At 50.6% G+C, this 21,475-nt stretch overlaps 2 protein-coding genes across 6 annotated transcripts in view; both read right to left on the bottom strand.

The window, feature by feature from the left end:
- Positions 1-3,195: 3,195 nt before the first annotated feature.
- MYOZ3 (myozenin 3) lies at positions 3,196-16,838 on the bottom strand. Of its 2 annotated transcripts, none has more exons than XM_082381519.1 (7): positions 16,283-16,838; positions 14,789-14,864; positions 8,743-8,897; positions 7,718-7,771; positions 7,475-7,613; positions 6,846-7,008; positions 3,196-3,805 (listed from the first exon to the last, which is right to left on the bottom strand). In XM_082381519.1, exons 2-7 carry the CDS (start codon positions 14,847-14,849, stop codon positions 3,637-3,639), a joined length of 741 nt encoding a protein of 246 aa, XP_082237645.1. In that variant the 5' UTR covers positions 14,850-14,864; positions 16,283-16,838; the 3' UTR covers positions 3,196-3,636. The 2 variants fall into 2 exon arrangements, with proteins under 2 accessions (XP_082237645.1, XP_082237644.1); XM_082381518.1 differs by having other exon boundaries at positions 14,789-14,850; positions 16,283-16,836.
- Positions 16,839-18,502: 1,664 nt separating this feature from the next.
- Positions 18,503-21,475, bottom strand: part of SYNPO (synaptopodin) — a 36,630-nt gene continuing 33,657 nt past the window's right edge. For all 4 annotated transcript variants that reach the window (XM_082381473.1, XM_082381476.1, XM_082381475.1 and 1 more), the window contains exon 3: positions 18,503-21,257. In XM_082381473.1, coding sequence (XP_082237599.1) covers positions 20,562-21,257 — 696 coding nt within the window. In that variant the 3' untranslated portion in view covers positions 18,503-20,561. The remainder of the gene's footprint in view (positions 21,258-21,475) is intronic.

Raw genomic sequence — 21,475 nt, 5'->3', positions numbered from 1 at the left:
GCTCTGCGGTATGTGGGATCTTCCTGCACCAGGGATCGAACTCGTGTCCCCTGCATTGGCAGGCAGATTCCCAACCACTGTGCCACTAGGGAAGTCCCTGTTATTTGTATACTTAAAAAAAAAATGTATTCATTTGTTTATTTTTGGCTGTGTTGGGTTTTCGTTGCTGCACGCGGGCCTTCTCCAGTTGCGGAGAGGGGGGCTACTCTTCGTTATGGTGAGTGGGCTTCTCATTGTGGTGGCTACTCTTGTTGCGGAGCACAGGCTCCAAGCACGTGGGCCTCAGCAGTTGTGGCACATGGGCTCAGCAGTTGTGGCTCTCAAGCTCTAGAGTGCAGTCTCAGTAGTGGTGGCGCACGGGCTTAGTTGCTCCATGGCATGTTCGGTCTTCCCAGACCAGGGATCGAACCTGTGTCCCCTGCATTGGCAGGCGGATTCTTAACCACTGTACCACCAGGGAAGTCCCCCATTAACTTTTTTAAAAGGAGGGATTGTCTTGGTAAAATGTAACTCATGTACAGAAAAAGTGCATAAACACAGAAGCACAACTAAATTAAATATTTTAAAGTGAATATCTGTGTAACAATCACGCAGATCTAGAAATAGAAATTGTCCAGCTTTCCCCAGAAGCGTTTTATTAAGTCCCTTCACAATCACAAACCTTTCTTCCTCCAAAGCACCACCATCCTGACTTTTATATTCAACACTTCCTTGCATCAGTAAACATATGTTTGTATATGTGCCTTCCTTTGCTCACCATTTTGTTTCTGAGATGCATCCATGTTGTTGTATGTAACTGTAGTTCATTCATGTTCACTGCTGCCATGTCTAGTGTCAGGTTTCCCAATGTTTGGGCTATTCTCAGCCCTTTTCATTTCCATGTCACGGTCTGATTTCATTCATGTAAAGAACAAAAACAGGCCAAAGCATAGAGTTTATATGAAGGGCCTACTAGGCCCCCAAATTACATGAATGGCTAATGACCTGCTTTTTCAGGATCAAAATTTTACTTGTTGAATAAAGAAGCAAAATACAGAACAACAAATACTGTATGATCCCATTAAAAGAAAGACGTATCTTTGTATTTATGCATCTATATACATGTAAATGTTTATTCAAATAAGTCTAGAATTCTAGAGCGACCAAACTATTACCACTGGTTACCTCTGGTATACGGGAATGGGGCAGAATGCAGGAGAGTGGGAAGGTCTATGTATGTGCATGGGAGGAGCTATGTGGGCAGATACCTTCACATTTTACTTCTTCATTTATTTATTTTTACAGTAGGCTTTTTTTTTTTTTTTTTAAACAACATCAGCAAAAGTCACATCAGAATAAGGAAGGGATGAGAATTTACTTTGGGGTGCAGCAGGCTCCTTACCAGTCTCTCCTCTTCTGTCCCTGGTGGCTGCCGTTACCCGCAGAGCGCAGCAGAGCCAACCTAAGGCGGACCAAATCCTCTCTTCTGTGTTTCAGACACTCTAATGGTTGGCTTTCAGCTCTCGGAAACATGACTTTAAATGGCAGCTCCCAAATTCAAGCCAACACATCAACTGCAAGCAAATCTGAGTCAGCTGTTGGCCCCTTGAAACTGTGTGGGGCAGAGTGAAACTCCAGAGCAAAAGGAAAATGCAACCACTATCCCGTGCACCTGGGAACCAGCTAGATTCCCGGCCTTCTCATCTCCCCAGGAGAGGGCGCCAGGGCGGAGACAGAGGGAAGCAGCGGGGAAGGAGGTGAGTCATGTCCAACAGAGCCCTGCAGTGATCAGAGGCTTTCCTTCAGGTTTCAGCTTTACTGACCCACAGTGACATTTCCATGAGCCTGCTTCTCAAGGTGCACTCACTGCAGGAACACCTTACCAGCCAAGAGTAGTAGCTGCATGGAATCTGATAATGATTGAGTGCTTATTAGGTATGTGTCCGTCACTATGCCCACAAAACTCTATGCAGGGGCTTCTACTCTCGTCCTCATCTTACAGGTGGAGAATTAGAGGCCCACAGGTGAGAAATGACTTGAGTTCCCACAGCCAGCAGTGGCATTAGAACCCACCCCATCCAGTCTGACCCCCAGCCTGTACTCTTGACCTCTAAACTCTAAAGCAGGGCACCATGACTAGGTGATTCCAGAGTGAATGGGCTTGGCCGCCCAGTGGGGTGATAGGAAACATCCACTGGGATCGGACAGATGCCCACTTGTCCCTGGACAAGTCACTTCCCCCTTTTGAGCCTGGATATCCACGTCTGTAAAACGGGACAATACCTTTGTCTCAAGGTTGTACTGAAAATTAGAAATGGGATATGGAGAGAACCTACTACCAGCCCAAGCACTGAGGCACCCAATAAAAAGCAGCCATAATCATCATCATCACCACCACCTGCAGTGAGGCGTTCCTTTCCCTTCTCTTCCTAACGAGCCAGCATACAGGCCGGAAAACGCCCGGTGGGGACTAGGACAAGATCCACCCTGGCGCCTGCTCTAAACGGTGAGTGGAAGGGGCTGGAAAGGAGTCGTCCTTGTAAGCACCCTACTCTGCACCTGTCCTGTGAGGTGCCGAGCACTGCCCCTTCTTTCTGACCCCATGGCCGCCTCCCTAGTCCAGGCCTTGTTCCTTCAAGGATCCTGGCGTCCAGCTGTACTCCTCTCCAGTCTGTGCTCCACACAGCAACCAGCGAGACCCCTCGCTCTCCAGCCTAAGAACCTCCCCATCTCCTTAGTGCAGCCCACCCCACTCTGGCCCCCTGAGGAGTCACCGACTCCTCTGACATTGCCATCTCCCTTCTCCACAACACCTGCCCCCATGACAGTTCTGCACCTTTGCACTCGCTGTGCGCTTGCCAGGAATGCCCTCCCCATCACACTCTCCCCATCACACCCCCTTCCCTTGTTGGACTGTCACTCCTGTGAGGCCCCACTCGAATCCTCTGGGAAGCTTCCCAGAATCCCACCCCACACCCAGGGTTAGAGAACCCCTCCTCTGCTTCACTGGCCCTTTGTTCCTCAGTTGTCAATTAGCGTGCTTTAGGGAAAATTAAGATGACTTCCTGCTTTACAAATCTGTCTTCTCTACTGTTGTTTTCCTCCCTAGGCTAGGGCCTGGGCTTACTTAGCACACCCTCTCCCTGGAGCTGCACAGCGGCTAGCACACAGTTGCTGCTTAGTAAATGTTAACAGCATAAATAAAGACCATCTGTGTCTCAGTAAAAGGAAAATCTAATTATCAGAGTGATTCACAGGTAAATAGGCGGCTAGTGAGCTCCCTGTCATTGGGGCAGTGTAAGCTAGACTACAGGAGCAGGAAAGAGTGGAGGCTTGGACGTGAACTCATTGGTGGTTTGAATTCCTAAAGATACAAACCGGGGACGAGTTTTCCTGGAATCAGCTGGGAGTACTAGTTACTAATAGAGACCCTCCACTCAGGAGATTCTGATGCTGCAGGTTTGGGACGGGCCAGAAATCTGTATTAAAACACCTCCAGGTAATTTTGAAGCACACCACATTTGGGAACTGCTGAACTTTGTGACCTTGGAGGCCATTTGTGTGTGATGGCCCTTCGTAAACTGTGAAGTGCTGTCCACAAGTCTTGGCTCCAGGTGTTACCCGCCCTCTGCGATGGGGGAATTGAAGGGGCTGGGGCTACAGCTCCTCAGACTCTGGGAGGTTGCAGACCCAGCCCTGGGCCACTCTGTTGAAGCTGGGTCTGAGGCGGAGGAGTTCCAAGCCACTGGTGAGCTCCGGGACGAAGAGGGTGCCTGCCCTCGAAATGGTTTCCCCCACCAGGCGTCCTCCAAAGGGCACTGGCGTCCTGGGGAGAGAAGAGCAGCAGGAGAGGAAGGCAGTGTGGGAAAGGGTGGCAGAACAGACCTGTGGGTCACCACGTGCAGCCCCCTCCCCTCCTCTCTCTGGGCCTCAGTTTCCCTGCTACTCAGCAAGGTTCTGTACTGTCTTTAACAGGTTTCTCCAGCTCTGCCCATTCTCAAATCTGCCCCTAGTGGGGATGGCTTCTTGCTTTGAAATAGGAGTGAGGTTTTCAGTGAGAACTGGCTTGTCCTGGCAAAACTCTACGTTCCTGTTAAGGAAGGTCTAGAAGGGAGTAGAATTGGAATAGAGTTTTTCCCTCCTCTTGTCATCTCCCCTTAAAACAATATATCAAGACTGGAGAGAGGAAGGAGGGTTAGAAAGAACACTGAGAATCAGAGACTACAGATTACCACAGAGACATGCCATTTCTCACTCATAAGACTGGCAAGGATAAATGATTTGGTAATGGGGCAAAGTTAGTGAGGCGGTGGGGCGAAGTCTCACTCATATACTGCTGGTTGGAGAGTAAATTGGTGTCGCTCCCTTAGAGGGCAATGTGGCAGGATCTTTTAAACCTGAAAATGTGCAAATTCTGTCAACCAGCAACTCTACCTGTAAGCATATGGCTTAGGGAAGCGCATGCACAAGGAAGCAGGTATGAGCAGCGATTAGTGACAGCCCAGAAACAAGCCATATGCCCACTGGCAGAGGAATGGATAAGATAAATATAGTATATTCACATGGCAGAGTACTATATAGCAACTTAAAAGGAATGAAAAGAGATATAGGTATTAGAAAGAGGAGACTGCAAAAGCATAATAACGTTGAGTGAAAAAAGCAAGCAAGTTACAGGATGAAATACAAAGTAGCAAAACACACACACACACATGCACACCAAACAATGCTACATCCCCATAGGTATGTAGCTGCTTGTAGAGAATATTCTCTTGTAGAGAATGTTCTGAAAACATACATACCAACCTGACAACAGTGTTACCTTTGGGAAGAGAGCTGGGATTGGAGGATGGGGAACAAAGGGGCCCTACCTTTATTTGAAGTCGCCTAGGGTTTTCTTTAAAGATAATATAAATACATGATTTTCAAACTATTTTTTAATTTTAAGAGAATAAAAAGCATTGCTCATGTAGTGTTTTCCCTGCAGCCTGGGACCAATGGAGAGAGGGGAACGCCTGCTCTGGGGTAAAAAGGCAAGGCCAGGGCCTGGGTTCCAGCCAGGACAGTGTTTCTGCCTGGACCACCACAGCTGCGATGGCAACAGCCAGGCCCCGCAGGAACAGGCTGGGCTGTTTCCAAGTCAAGCAGGCCTCACCGTTGGGCCCTTGATCAGGAGCCCAGAGTCCTGGATCCTGAGCACAGCTTGGCCACCAACGCTACAGTTCCTTCTCTCTCTGCCTCAGTTGCCTCTTCTGTCCCAGGAGGGGTCTGGGCTCAGGGGTCCCTAAGACCCTCCTCATTTTGGTGGGAACATGCCTCAGCCTGTCAGAGCTGAGGCATGAAATGGATGGGGCTGCGACCTGCAATGGCCAGCCTGGAAGCTGGCTGCTAGCACTGAATGTCAGCTGAGGGTTTTAAATAGCTGGACAGGCAGGGTCTGAGGGCCCCAGGAGGAGAAACAGCACAGTCCTGCCTGGCAGGAAACCCCAAAATGTCTGCCAGTGGCTTGTGATTCACATGAGGCCTGTTGGGCCCATTCTTCCCATCATGGTCCTGCCTGGCTCTCAGCTGTTTGAGGGCAGTCACATCCCTCCTGAGCAGTCTCTTCTCAAGGCCCATCACCCCCAGTTCCTTCAGCCCTTCCTCAGAGGGCTTGGTCTCCAGGCCTAGCAAGACAGACACAGTCTCCACGTGTGGTCTGAGCAGGTGCCAGAAGAGCTGGACTGTGGCCTCCTCTCTGTGGACCCTCCACTTTCTCACTTAATCCAGCCCAAGCCAGAGGAGCATTTTTCACAAATAGCAGCAGAGTAAGGAAGCCAACTGAAATGCAGTTGAAATGCATCCCCCAGCCCAAAGCCTTCCTTCCTGCCAAGCTCCTGTCCTGACTGCTGTGATTTGTTTTCAGGCCCCCAGGGCAGGATGTTAAATCTATCCCTTTTAAGTTCTCCCCTGTTGGCTTTTTCAGCCATCATTTCAACCTGTAAGTAATAATAATAATAATAATAATAATAATAATAATAATAATGGCAGCTACCATTTATTGAGAGCTTATCACTTGCCAGAAATTTTGCCTAAGGCCTCTCATGCCATCCTCACGACCATCTTATGAAGCAGGTACTATAACAGTCTCATTTTACAGGTGGGGAAAGGGAGGCCCAGCGAGGTTAAGCCACTTGCCCAAGGTCACACAGCCAGGGGTGGAGATTGCATTAAGCCCTTGTCGAGGGCCCACGTGCTAAACACTATGCGCCACTCCTTTGTGGCTCTCACCTCTGGTGTCCAACATTTCACTGCCACTCCCCACAGTGGTACAGCCTCAAGATCACTTTCTAGGCCTCTTCCAGACCACTGATGAAAGTGAGGAAAACGCTGAGCTGGCCTAGGACTGGTGAGATCTGGGGCCCCCACCCAGGGAAGGACTCGCACCTTGATGTCCATCAAGCAGATGGCACACAGCAGTGATGGAGAATAAGCAACTGGACTCCGGAGTCAGACAAAACCAGACTTGAATCCCAGCCCTGCCACTGCTTCCTTGCTTTGTGATTTTGGGCAGATTGTTGATAATCCTCTTCTCCAGCAGAATAGGAAAAACTGTAGCACCTGCCCCACCCTGTTGTGGAGGAGTATCCAGCAAGATGTGTGCCACATTCACCCATTTACTCCCTGTACATTTATTGAGCACTAGTTAGTTGTGTTAAGGCAAGAGCTCTACTGAGTTTTAGCAGGGGCTCAATAAATGTATATACGGCGTTGGGGGTAGAGCCTGGCATGTAGCAAGTGCTCAGGAGATGCAGCTGCTGCCGTGGTTGTGACTGGCTCCAGTGCATCCTCCCTCCAGGTCTCTCCCCAAGCAGCCCGCCTGCTCTTACGTGTTGAAATTTCGATACTCCAACAGGCTGTCGGTGTGACTTCCGCCTTCGCCCAGGTCGTCCCGGTAGCTGACGAACTCCTTCCACGGGCAGCTGTAGCCCTTGGGGATGGCCGTGTGGTTGAACTTCTCGGGAGGGACGCCCTTCAGTGGCTCAGCATAGCCTAGGGGTGGAGCATGGCACGTGGGAGGTGGGAGAGCGGGACGCCTGGGTTCCTTTTAACCTTGCCCCCCACGCCCCGCTGCAGACACTGTTTTGGGGGGCTAGGAAAGGGGAGTTGGGGGAGGGGTGGAATGTGGTGCTAAAGTTGCTCCAGCAAAGAGGACCCTTCCCCATCCCTGGAAACAAGGAGGATGGAGCACTGGAATTGCGAGTTGGGGCGCAGACTCTAGTCTTGCCTCGGACGCTGACTCGCTCTGTGACCTTGGCACATTGCTGCGCTACTCTGGGCTTGTGTTGGGTCTTTGGAGTGGGGTGAGTGTGTGTGTGTGTGTGTGTGTGTGTGTGTGTGTGTGTGTGTTGGGAAGGAGGTGGAGATATAGGACACTCTCTGGATGCTCTTCCTGCCCCACCGTGGAGCTCGCCCATGCTACGGTCCCCTGGTCCTGGGACGCGGGCAGGCCACTTACCTGGTGCCAGGGCACTGGGGCTGTGGGCACTCACTGGCCGGGCGGCTGTGGGCTGGGCACCCTCAGGGCCCCCAGGCCCTGAGGTCGGGAAGATGTGGAGCTCAGAGTGGTAGTTCTGCCCCTCAGAGCTGTTAGCAACCTAGGCACAGGGGCGGGAGCTCAGAGGTGGTGGACTGGGGAATCTGAGCTGCCTGGCCCCTTCCCGCAGGCTTCCGCCACTTCGGGGTCTCTGTGCACGCTCACCGTCCCAGGTTCCGCTGTTCCAGTCACCTTCTCCTTGGTGCTTCCTGCCACGAGCTGGGGGGAGGCGAGGGGCAAATAAACTGCAGGAAGGCCCAACGGGGCAAGAGGCCAGGGTTCTCCCTCCACTACAAAAAGGCAGGGGGTGGTGGGAGGTCATAATCCTAGAGCCCGCCTCCCAGGGATGTTTCGGGGAGGGGAGGATGAGTTAATAGAGCGCTAAACCCTGGAACAGAGAAGTGCTCTTATATACGTTAGTTGCTATTATAGTATTGACCCTGGGCATATAATACTTAACCTCTCTGAGCCACAGTTTCCTTCTCTGTAAAGTGAAGATGATGATAATAATATCATTCTCTGATCATTAACTGAGAGGATGCATGCAAACTGCTTAGCTAGTACCGTCATAAGCACATAGCAAAGGTAGGTGTTTTGTCATTTTTATTATTCTGCCACATCGATCCCTCTCATCATCTCCTGTTTCATCCAGAAATTGAGTGGAGTAGGATGAAAGGCCCCTGAGTTCATTAGAAGTACCTGAAACTGCCTGCCACCTTTTTGAAGCTGGAGGACAAGCCATTCTTGCCTTCTTTCTCTACCAGCTGACTGTCTCGTGGCCTTTGCCTTCTTCCAGTGGGAAGAAGAGGACGGCATTCTGCATTTTCCATCTTAGATCAAGCTCAAGTCTAATCTAAATCCTGCTTGCTGCAAATTCAGCCCAGAGCACCTGACTATTCTTCTGCACTTTTTGTAGGAGCCAGAGTCCCTTCACTCCATGGGTCATCCTGTCCAATCCACTTTATGTATTGTATCTGGGGAAAGGTGCCTAAAGAGCTAACCCTTTTCTAGGATCACCTAGCAAGGCAGAGGTCAATCTGATGGCGATATCACAGCCGTCCCCAGCTGGAACTTGAGGGACCCCCCCATAGAGGGCAGAGGTCCTATCTGGCTCATTGTTTGGCTCTAGGCTAACGATTGGCCCTCTCTGGGCCTCAGTTTCCCTGTGAACACAATGGAGGCTTACTCACCGCACGCGGGCTGGATGCAAACTCAAAGGTGAATTTCTGCACGCGGCGCTGTCTCTTATGGAAGAGGAGGGATCCTCGGTTGTTACGCAGTGATAGCTCTTCCAGCATCAAGTCCTGGGGCACCTTCAGCTTCTTGCCCAGGTCTAGCAAAGGCACTGCCCAGAGAGGCCAGAGGGAGCTCTTACTACCAAACCCTCAGGGCACTCTGGGTTGCTGCCTCTAAGGGGACCTCTACACAGCACCGTCTGCTGTGTATGAGAGTGCCGATTTCTCCCCCACTTGCTGACCCTGGGTGTCATTATTCTTAGGAATCTTTGCCCACCCAATGGGCAGAAATGACTCCTCCGAGTTTAATTAGCATGTGTTTGACACTCAGTGAAATTGAGCATCATTTCAGATGTTCTTTGGCCAGGTATATTTATTCCATGCGTTTCCCACGCAGCTCTTTGCCCATAATGGTGGAGGTAGTGAGTAATGATCAGATTCTAGGTATCTTTTAAAGGTAGGCCACGGGTGTGGGATGTGAGAGACAGAGAGAGAGAGAGAGACAGAGAGACAGAGAGACAGAGAGAGAGACAGAGAGAGAGAGAGAGAGAGACAGAGAGAGAGACAGAGAGAGAGACAGAGAGAGAGAGAGAGAGGTGTGGGAGGTAAAGGCAAGGTTTCTGGCCTGAGCCGCTGGGAGGATGGAGTAGCCGCTCTCTGAGATGGGAAGGCTGGAGGAGGAGGAGGTGTGAGGAAAGACCAGGCATTCTGTTCTAGACATGTCTTCTTTTAATGTTAAAATAGCCTTTTATTATTATAAAAACAGCATATATGTGCATTGAAGAAAGTTAGAAAATATAGACATAAAAGAAAAGAAAAACACCATTTTCTACCATCCAGAGGTTGCCACTACTAACACCTTAGTGTATATCCTTTCCTGTCTTTTTCATTGACTGTGTATTCATATGTGACTTTTTAACCAAAATGAAATCACAGCACAGCTGCTTTGTAACTCGCTTTTATCAGTTAAAGATCCCCACCTTTCCAAGTGAATGAATTTTTTTTTTTTAATATAATGCCTAGTCCATATTCAAACTCCCCTAATTGTCTCCAAAACTGAGCATAACGTTTGAAGAGCCTTGTAGGCATCCCAGCGGAGATGCCGAGGAGGGCGCTGGATATATGAGTCTAGTGTTCATGGGAGAAAACTGACCTGGACATAAAAACTGGGGCATCAGGAAGTAGAAATGGTATTTGCTGTTGTTGTTTTTTAATGAAGGCTGTCCCATTTATTTCTTTTCTCATAGTTAGGACCAGTCATTATAGCCATGTAGACGGATTCCAGGGCTGATGACCGTCCTTAGTAGTTTGGTGGCCCATCCACATCCTTGGCGCTTTCCCCGCCAGCAAAACACGTACTTTTATGTTGGCGCCGCAAGGGAAGACTTTTGGAAGAGAGGAGTGTCAGTGTGGTGAAGACGTTGGTAGGAGAGGGATACGTATGGGCAGCACAGGCAGAGTTGTCATCTCTACAATCAGACACACGTAGGTTCATATTCCAGCTCTCTAAATGGTATTTGGAGCCTGGAGGCTAGGTGAGATCACCAAGGATATGAGAATGGATAAAGAGATCCAAAGACCGAGCCCCGGCGCCTCCAACATTTAGACTGAGGAGATGAGCCCCAGCCCTGGAGCCTGGGAGAAAACACCCGGCAAGTTAGGAGGAAATCTAAAGACTGTGGTGTCCTAGAACCAAATGATGAAAGTGTATCAAGGAGAATGGACTGATCAACGGAGTCAAATGTTGCTGATGTGTCAAGTAAGAGGAGGGCTGAAAACTGACCATTGTATTTAGTAACATGGTGTTATTATTGGCAATCTCCTCAAAAGCAGTTCCTGTGGAGTATTTGGGTGTGAAAGCCTTATTGGACAGAGTTCAAGAGAAGAGGACAGAGTTAAACCACATCACGAGGAAGCAATGAGCCAAATCTAGGATGTGGGACGTTCTAGAGGGCAGGTGGCCTGGTGTCTTCAAAGGAGTGAATGACATGGAAAAAAAGGAGGGGGGCGGGCAGTGTTTTAGATTAAAGGAGATTTAAGAGACATAGCTACCAAATAAAAACAAGGGCCCTTGAGGGTACAGTTATTATGCTAAGTGAAATAAGTCAGATAGAGAAAGACAAATGCCATATGATTTCACTTATATGCAGAATATAAAAACAAACAAACATAAACCAAAATAAATGATCAAACCAAACCAAACATCAACAAACATGTAGATACAGAGAACAGAGTAGTGGTTCCCAGAAGGGAATGGGGGTCGCAGGGGAGGGTGAAATGGGTAAAGGGGATCAACTGTATGATGAAGGATAGAAACTAAATTTTTGGTGGTAAGCATGCTGTAGTGTATACAGAAGTAGAAACATAATTTTGTACACATGAAACTATCAATATATAACATTAAATATGAACCAATGCTACCTCAGTTAAAAAGTGGCTCTTATTTGGATCCCCATTAACAAACTAGAAAATTGGAGGAAGTTGACTATAGGACTGGTTATTAGATAGTATTAAATCAACATTTAATTTTGTTCAGTGTGTTAATATCTTTGTGGCATGTAAGGAAATGTCCTTTTTATTACTTTCTGTGAAGTATTTGGGGGATGAAATGACATGCTCTTTGGGATTTGCTCCAGACCCCAAGAACAAAAGGAGGGCCACAGGGATTTGCACTCTCAACTTTTGTGTGTGTGTGTGTGTGTGTGTGTGTGTGTGTGTGTGTAAGTTGGTTTAATAAAATGTGAAAAAGAGAGAAAGAGAGGAAGTATAGACAGAGGCTTTGAGGAGGTGTGCTCTGAAGGACCATGGCTGGGGGCAGCTGTGGAAGCAAGAGCGGTTTGCTTGCTTGTTGGTTTGCTTACTTGCTTGCTTGTTTTTAAAGAGGGAGGAACAATAGCATGTTTGTTAGCTGATGAGAAAATCTGACGATGCAATAAAGAGAGGGGAGAATTATTGAAGGAATGGCTTGAGCAGGAGACAGGGCAGGGAGGGTGTTCAGTGCCCAGCAAGAAAGGTTGGCTTCACACAGGGCAAGGAGAGTTCATCTATCATATCAGGAAGGAAAACCAAGAACAGGGACACAGATGCAAACAAGTGGACAGATGTGGAGGCGGGAGCTTGCAGAAGTTCTCTTTTGGCCACTTCACTTCTCTCGGTGAAATAAGAAGCAAGGTCATTAGCTGAGAATGAAGGTGGGGGAGGAGGTATTGGAGGTTTGAGAAGAGAGGTTGCTAAAGTTATCTCAGAGAACAGCAGGGGAGAGTGAATGGGTCAGGGATGGGTGATGTGGTCACCAGGCAACACTGAGGGCCATTCAGGTGCTGTGATTCTTCCCATTCAATGGAATCCTAAACGGCCTTTTAAAAAAGGAGGCTGATGTTTCTTTCATTCTTTCAGCAAATATAGAGACAGCACCTTCTACATGTTAGGATCAGAAAGAAATCCACTGTAGATTAAAAGGGGGGAAAAAAGGAAATTTCAGAAGAATCTGTATTCTAAGATCCCACTCATATATTTTAAAAAATAAGCACATGTTTATGTATGCATTGAAAAATCTGCAAGGAGATATGCCAAATATTGGCAGTAACAATTTGGGGACCTCGGAAGGAGGAGGGCTGGAAAATTGTTTGCTTTGTTTCTGTTTTTGAACAAGAAAATGTACTGCATACTTAAACAGATGAAAGACCATTTATACCTAAATACATAATTAAAGTCCCCTGGCATCATATTCTCAAATGCTGTTCAGATGAACTGAGCTTAATATTTAAAAAAAAAAAAAAAAAAAAAGCTATAGGTAAAACCTATTTGACTAAGCAATTCCACTTCTAGGCATTCGTCCTCGGGCAGAAAAGTTGAATGAACATGCCTGAAGATATACATACAAGGATGTTTACTGCAGTGAGTTTTCGAATTGTGAAAACTGGGAATCAGTCTTGTGGTGCATGCTGCCCAGATGCCCTTTATCAGTGACTCACAGCTCACAACTGTCACCTCCACAGAGAACTGCCCCGGTGAGTAGAGGCTGCAACAGCCCCCTTGCTGAAGATGAGATGAATTCTGTAGGGCAATTAATTTATGCTTTGGAGCCCACGTCCTTACTTAGCAGTTTCCTCTGCTGGATTGTGCTTTTGTCACTTCCCTTCTCCTAGGAGTGCGAGCTCAACAAGTCACTTGTTTGGGAATCCTCAGGCTCTACTCCTAAGGGTCCCAACCTGGGCTGAGGCTTCATGGCCTCCCTTAGGGGATGTGTGTGTATAAATATATATAATATCTTATATGCTGGGGGAGCGAGGGGAGGGGAGGGGTGAGATAAGTCATACTAGGATGGAAAGAAGCCTGTGGTGTGCCGCTAAGTGAAAAAACTTTAAGATGACGAACACAGTGTATAGTATTTAGCCCGTGTGTGTGTTTATATAAATACGTTTATATATGAACGGAAGAAGGATTTACACAAAACTGTTAACAATGGTTCTCTCCAGATGGTTTTGTTATGAGGAACTTTCACATTCAAAGTCATTCATGTCTGCTTTGTCTGAATATTCTATAAAATGAATGTTTTATTTATATAACCATGTGGTAAAGGAGCAGTTTTGGAGACAGAGCTCTGGGGTCAAATCTCAGTTCTACCACCTACTATATATGTGACTTCCTAGCTTCTCTGACCCCTGTTTTCTCATCTGCAAGATGGGTGTGATCGTATCTAATTTACAGAGTTGTTGTGAGGGTTATATATATAACGAAAGGTACAAATGCTCTTAGCACAGTATCTGAGACATAGTGAGCACACAATAACGGTAAGTGTTTTATTATTATTATTATTTTACAATGGCTATCTTTCGGTGGTGACACCATGAGATTTTTTCCTTTCTGCTTTTCTTTAGTTCCAAAATTGTCCTTAATTAATACCCTAGCAATCGTCAACAATTCATGTATTTCCAGTCTGGCATAAATGTTGTGCGTCAGTATTTGGGGGTCTGTAACTAATTAATTACTTAGACAAGAGAAAAGAAAATGCATTGCCTGATTCTTCTAGTTAGAGCATCGGTACCTCACAAAGCTTGTGTATTTCAGCACAGAAAATCATGGAATAAAAAAAAAAATGACACCAACAAAAGGAGGCAAGAACACACAAAACAAGTTAAAAGTACGACTTACACATAAAGTCATACACATGATTAAATACTTCCTAGAACACTGAAGGAGGTAAAACTGCAGCAATGCCCTTAGACATGGGTTTATCAGAGCTTGGTTCACTTCCCATCTGCATCAGAATCACCTGTGTACTTGTCTAAAAGGCTAATGTATGGCCTCCTCCCCAGGTCCCCTGAATCAGAATTCCTGGGGGTTGATGCTGGGAATCTCTATTTTTAACCAACGCCATGTCACTGCGATTCACAGTAAAGTTTGAGAGGCCTGCCTTAGCTAAATTTGTTTTTAAAATATTTGAAATGCTCTAAAGTAGGCCAAATCAACAGACTCCAAAATTATGCCAAGAGGTCTTATAAAGTTGATAATCATGTATTTTAGATGATTTATGCATTGGATGAATGTGCTTTTAAGTGAAATGGTTTGAGGCAGATCGGGCAGCCTATTCCTGCCCCCCTGACCCGCTCTCCCCTGACCCCTTGTCTCTTGCCATGGGGGCTCGGGGACACCGCCCAGTTAAAACAAGCAGGGGCAATCTGTGGGACGCTTGGGCCATTGTTAGGGTTGAATCTGGGACCAGAGCTCTCAGAGCTCCATTTGGGGCTGAGGTAAGGACTTAGGTGGGGGCAGAGCCCAATCTAGGGCACTCAACCTCAGCTCTTGGGGGTGCAGGCATCAGGGCAAGGCCCCTGCCAGTGCTTTGGGAAGCTTCCAAGCCCAGGCAGCAGATTCCACAGGCTGGCCTCGAACTCACACCTGTTTGCCCAGACCTGGGACCAGCAGGCCTGAGTGGCTGCAGCCTGGGAGCAAGAAAGCATGGGATCTGAGGAATGCTCAAGGACTGGGTCAGCCTTACCTGGTTCAGTGAGGTCCCCCATGGTAGTCATTACTGGCCCCTTCTGCTCCTTGGGGATCATCCTGTGGAGGAGAGACTGCCACAAATGGTCCAGGCTACCTCCGTTCCTCCCCAGACCTCCCAATCCTTGGTCTACCCAACCCCAGGCCTGCGCAGCCTTGGCCCACCCCAAAGCCTCAAGCAAGGGCTGTCTGAGCTGGAAAGAGGAGGCTGAGGTCCATGGAAGAAAAAGGAGATGCTCAAGGTCACACAAATCTGCTTCCTTGATGCTAGAGAAGCACACACTCATTGGGGGTAGTTTCTGGGACATTAGGAGATGGGGAGGCGAGGGTCTCTTGACTGTTGTTGTCCACTGACTCAAGTGAGCGCCAATCAGAGGCTGAAAGAGGTTGGAGGTTGAAGTCAGGGGGAGAGGAGCGTGGGTGGTTAGGCTGAAGCTGCACTGGGGTCTGCAAGGTGCGCCCCTCCTGTCCTCAGGACTCGGCTCTGAGGCTTGAGGGCGCAGGCTGATCCAAGGACACTAAAAACAACCATCAGCCCCCTTCCTATCCCCCCTCCTTCAGCTCACTTGCATGGTGTTCTTTTCTCCCTCGCTCCTTCTCTCCCTCTTCCTCCATCCCCCCATTTGCATCTTATGGCGTGTCCCAGGAATCTTGGAGGTGATTTACAAATAAAATGAGGTCCAAAGCCCCAGAGAAGCCCTGTGGGCCCCAAATCCAGATCCCCTAACTCGCCCCCCAGGAGAGAAGGCAAAGTCCTTGAGCCTCCTGACGGCCTTACCAACCCTTGTGCCCCTCTGCTTTGCTTCCAGGTTTTTCTATATTTCTTCTTTTAGAAAAACAATCTGCCTCCATCTGTGCCCCCCACGCCCATACCCAGCCCCGGGTCAGTGGGCGCTGAGCTGGGCGGCCTGGATTCTAATCGGTGTCCCTGACTCCCTCGGTAACTGTGAGCAAGTAGCTCTCCTGTAACCTAAGGAGACTGGGCTAGATCATGGGTATCCATGGATGTGCTTCAGGGCATACACGAACCCCCTAAAACTGCATGCGAACATGAGCACACATGCATGCATTTGGGGTGATGCCCACGAGCTGGTGGACAGCGCTCCAACTGGGACCACTTAGGATTCCACAGTCCCCGGAGCTGTTTCTTGACAAACACTCTCCTTATAGAAATTCACAGACATTGGGAAGGACCCCTCATTTTATAGACAGGGACCCTGCTTCCCTCTATTGCTGAAAGATCTTAGAGTCCTGAGCAGAGCCATTACCTACCCCAACCTTGAATCCTAGCCACCCCCTCTCCATTTAACCCAGAGTAACCCAGAGCTTAGAATCCCTCCCTTCCCAACTCAGGGTCCAGGCTTCCACGAGGCCCCACCCTCCCCGGACCCCCTTGGGCCCTTCCTCTGCTTGGGGGAAGGGGCTCTGGGAATTGGCTCCTCCCCACTGCCCACTCCCCACAGCGCCTCGAGCTCCCCTTGAATCCTGGTACCTGAGAGATGGAACCACAGTGGGCAGGAGGGAGTGTCAGACCCTCAGATTAACACCTCTGTCGGGAAGCTGAGAGTTGAGTGGTCAGTGTCTGTGCAGGCGGTCGTCAGTGAGCTGGGTATGCCTTGCCGCCGGCTCTGGCCTCAGCTGATGAGAGTTGTCCTTGCCTTGTCGTGGCTCACAGCCTTATTTTGGGCTGCAACAGGATCCAGGGACAGATGCTAGAAGCACCAGGCCCCAGGGAAGACAGGTGCACGGGCAGCAGGCCCTTGCAAACAGAAGACCTTGCACATGTACAATACACATACATATGCACACACCAAAGTCACCTGGAAATGCTGAGTGAATCACTGGTCCCCTGAGCTTGCAAATTGTATCCTTAGGGCCTAGATCAGGGCCTGGTAGGAACTCAGTAGATATTTGTTGAATGAATGATTGAATGGGTAGATTGATGAATGAATGAATTGTCCCCCAGTAACTTTGCTTGACTTGTTCATTCCTCCTTTCCTTTCTTCCTCTGCTTCCTTCCTTCCTCCCTTCTTCCCTCTCTCCCTCCCTCCCTCCTTCCACCTTCTCACATTCTCTGAGCCTCTCTCTATGGACTGAAAATAAATAAGACAGGGCTCTGTCCTCAAGGAGCTCAGCCAGGCCTGTGTCAGACCTGTAAACAGCCTTTGCGACGCATCATGGGAAATGCTCTGGGAGGGCCAGGGAAGGGGGCCACCAGCTCGGCCTGGGGGTGGGGAAGGCCTCACAGAGGAGGAGACATTTGAGCTGGGCCTTGAAGTCTGAGTGGGAGCTCACAGGCAGAGAGGGGCACGGGCACTGCAGGCTGAGGCCATGGCACACATAAGATGTGAGGGGTCAGCGAGGAGAGCTAGAACTGGGGGCTGGGGTGGTGCTGAGAGATGAGGCCAGACAGGTGGGCAAGGGCCAGATCACAGCAGGCTTTTCAAAAGTATAGTGTGTCTTATAAAGGGCTGTTGGAGTTTAAGGCAGTGGAATGGAGCAGTCACATGGTCATTTTCCAAAGATATCTCTGGCTGCCCTGTGGAAAGTGGGTTGGCAGGAGTTAGTCTGGAGGCAGGACGATTTCACTGTGGTCAGGTGAGACCTGGGGGTGGCTGGACCAGCGAGGTGACAGAGGGCATGGAGAGGAGGAGAGGGGCTTGAGGGGTATTTGAAGAATCACCAGGTCCCAGTTAGAGACTGGATGTGGGAGGTGAGGGAAGGGCCGCTCCCATTTCTGGATTGAGTCATTCAAGGAAAATAATGGTGAGGAGTAGGGGGGGCAGCTTGGGGTTGGGGGCAGAGACTGAGTTCAGTTTGGAGTGAAACTGGTTTGGCATGTCTGGGCACCAGGATCACCAGTAGGCAGGGGGATACTGTGCTCAGGAGAGGTTCCTGCTGAAGATAAAGATTGAGTCAGAGGTGCACTAAGCACTACCAGGGAAGGGTGGGACCAGCAGGGATGCGCCGGGTCCAGGGCAGGGAGCTCCTGTACCTGTGTGCTGGACAGACTGTCCAAGGGCATATCTCTTAAGAAGAAGCCTGGACTCTGCTGTGGACCACCTGAACTCAGCTTCCTGCCCGTCAGAGTCCTTTGCCCCGCCTCTGCTGGGCCTGAGCTTTTAGAGAGGAAGGTGAGGGATCTTGGTCTCACCTGGGAGTGGGGCCCCAATCCCCTTCTCTGGGCAAAGGACGCCCCCATCAGGAGAGGAGCACTCCTGATGGTCTGGATCCTGAGTTCTCTAGGGTTGCCTGGACTCTGACGTTACCTCTCATAGGGGCTCCTCCTCCTGTCTGAAGCCCCGACCTGCCATCAGGAAGCAGCCCCAGAGCACTGGGCCCTGATGCAGCTTGGCCCTGGCCACTCCAGTGACAGTGTTCTGTGGTCAGGGCCTGGGCAATACCACCTTGAGACATCATCTCACCAACTCACTCATTACACAGATAGGGAAGCTGAGGCCTGGAGAAGGAGTGGGTTTACCCAGGGTCACCCAGCTAGTAGATGATAGGACCAGAACTTCAACCCAGGGACTTCTTCTATGGCCCAGAGTGTTTTCGTTGTTCCCCATCTCTGCTCATGATTGCTACTTCCCAAGCTCCCATCCCATGTGTATCAAACATTCTCATCCACCCAGCATCCCATGGACTGTTCCATGGTTGGGGAAAAGGGAAGGGCTTTAGACATAGCTGAAAATGACACAGGAGACAGAAAGATGCAGGAAGCATTTATTGAGGGCCAGAGCTGAATTCTACAGGAGGCAAAAGGCAGGACACAGGAAATTTCTAGTGGGTTAGAGGAGAGGACTGGGGGAGAAGGCAGTTACAGGGAGAGAACAGCCAGACAGAACTGCAGCTTCCCAAGGCTGCCTCCTGCTGGCTCTTTGGGGGAAATGCAGGTAGAAGTGGATTTTCTCTGCCACTGTATCAACCAGTGGCCTGATAGTGTCTTTTCTCTGAAAGAAGCCCTTAGCCCCAGCCTCCCACACTACAAGGGTCCCTGAAGCAGGTGGGGACTTCAGTAATGTGATCACTCATCACTGACAAGTTGGAGCACCCTCTCATCTTCCTACCAACAGGGCCTATGTTCCCAATCTTTAGGCCCTGGGAATCCTTTGGGATCAGTCCTTTATTCCAAAGCACCCCACCCTCACCCTGACTCCCATCCTAACCCCAGCTTGCCCTAGCCTCACTTAGGGGTTCCAGGTCTAAATCACCCTGAGGGATGGGTAAGTCTCCTCTTAACCCCAAAATCACCCTCTGTCCCTCACCTTTAGCAACATCCTGGTATCCTTTCACTTACATACATACCTTTGATCCTCAGCCAATTCCAGCCCCCCCCACCCCCCACCCCCTAACTTAGTTTCCTGAAACTGATATTCTGAACCTCTAGAGGGCACCACCAGCCAACTCTGGAAACTATAGGACTGAGGTACATTCCTCCCTATGTTCCTCCTGGGGATTGGAATCAGAGTCACTACAAGCCTAAGGGACAGGCTAGAGCCTGCAGCCAGGCTCCCCAAGGTAGTGACCAGACACTGGCTAGGCCGGAGTGTGATGGGAAAGAGATGAGGCAGAACAGGGCCCCCTCGTCTGGGCACAGTATGGATGCTGGGGCCTGAAACTGAAGAGTGGAGTACTTCCTAAGGAACCAGAAACACAGGCAGACTCTGGTCTAACCCCTCACTCACCCACCCAAGCTCATCTCCCCAGCCAATCCTCCAGCACTACTCTCCCTCCCTCCCTAATACTGCGGAATGCATTTCAGGACTGGAAGAGCCCCCAGAGGTCATCTGAGCCAATCCATTCCCTACTAGAATCTCCTCTATGCATCCTGGCCACTGCTTGCATACCACCCATAACAAAGAACTCTTTGCCTCCCTCTTTCCAAATGGGCAACCTCAAACTCAGGGCTACCAGGTAAAGCCAGAGGATAGCAGATAGCTCCGTATCAACTCTTCTCTGCCCGGCTCAGCTTTGAGCGCAGAGCCTGCCGTGAAAGGGCCCGGAAGGGATAGATGGGTTGGAGACACCTATAGCCTAATTCCTGGAGACCCTGGGAAGCCTGAATTGGGATGGAGAAAAGCCTGAGAGGGATCTGACAGGAGGAATCTTCCCTCCTCTTCTCCCCAGAGAGAGAGACTCTCCAGAGAAGCCAGCAGGGCACCTTTAGCTGGCCTGGGAGACCCTCTCTAAAGGTCACCATGGTAAAAACAGAGCTTGTCTGGGGAGGGATGGAAAACAGCTGCTCCTGCCTGGGACTTGGTGCCAGGGAGGCGGAGGGTCAAGCCAGGGCCTGGACAAGGAACTCAGGCGTAGGATCCTCTGAACACACCCCTCATTTACCAGACTCCAGAGATCAGAGCCGGGAAGGGGGGGAAAGAGTATGGAACCCTGCAATGCAGCAAGTCTAGGGGTCCATACATACAACACCCTGCCTCTTCCAAGGCACTAGTGTGTGTGTACTGATAGAAGGGGTAATTTCGAAGTTTGGAGATTGCCTTGGCCAAAGCTCTATTAAACAGATGGGAAAGCTGAGGAGCAGAGGAAGGGTCTTTCCCACAATGACTGAATGACAGAGCAAGGGCTAGAACCCAAGCTTGGATCACCACCCCACCCCCAAGCCCAGAGCTCTCCTCCCCTGACCCCTTATCTCTGGGGCTATCGAAGAGGTCAGACCCTTGGGGACATGGTGCTGGGATCTCCCAAGCCCAACGACACTTCTTCTGGCTCGGCTCTCCCGGGGCAGGGATGGGGTGTGGGCGGGGAAGCCTTTAGGTGGTGCAGGAGGCCTCCGTGGGTAGGCTGCCACGCTTGAGCCTCAGGCTGCCGTTCCACCCGCGGGGACAGATGTTGTAGCCGAGGATGCCGGGCGACTTAGCCCCAGAGTCCTCGGAGTCGAGGGACACATCGGAGTCCGTGGGCGAGCGGCGGTAGGGGAAGGGCCTGGGCGGCGCGGGCAGCGGGCTCCGGGGACTGGCGCAGGGCGAGGGCCCGGCGGGCAGTGGGCTCCGGGGGATGGGAGCGAACGTTGCCCCGGGGTCCGCGGCCTGGCCGGGTCGGACCGGCAGGGGCGAGCGCATGCGCGGCGGCGGCGGCGGCGGTGGCGGCGGTGGCAGCGCTCTTGGCGGGGAGAAGGGCCGAAGGCTCTCAGCTCCCGCCGGCCGCGGGGAGGCGCTCTTGCGCCGGGCCGCGTTGATGATGTTTCGCGCCAGGAGCGCCTGCAGCTGGCGGCTGGGGGTCCGCGCCTCGGTCTCAGGTCGCAGAGGGGATACGGAGCGCTCGCTCCAAGAGGGGGACATGGGCGGCGGCGGCGGCGGCGGCGGCGGCGGCAGCGGCGGGGGGCTGCTCAAGCTGCTCCCGCGGCCCGGCTCCCACGGCCCCGGGCTCACCCAGCCGTCCAGGCTGCTGGGGGGCCGGGACGCGCCCGGCGTCCAGGGCGGGGAGGTGGGCAGGTTCTCTCGGCGGTCCTGGGGAGAGAACAGAGAGGGTGGGGGCAGGCGTTAGTGCTCGGCTCCTCTATACCGGGGTTTCAGAAGGGACCGAGTCGGCTGTGTCCATTGTACAGAGTCGGGAACCCAGCGACCAAAGTCAGGTAGTGCCTGCAGAAAAACGCAGGTGCCCCAACTTTCATCTTTCAGGTGCTTGAACGAGCCCACGCTGCCTGCCCCTGCGCTTAACAGGGAGG

This window comes from Balaenoptera borealis, assembly GCF_965194805.1.
Source record: "Balaenoptera borealis genome assembly, chromosome: 2".
Lineage (NCBI taxonomy): Eukaryota > Metazoa > Chordata > Mammalia > Artiodactyla > Balaenopteridae > Balaenoptera > Balaenoptera borealis.
Note: the sequence above shows the minus strand (reverse complement) of the source record. Positions and strands in the feature narration are given on the sequence as shown.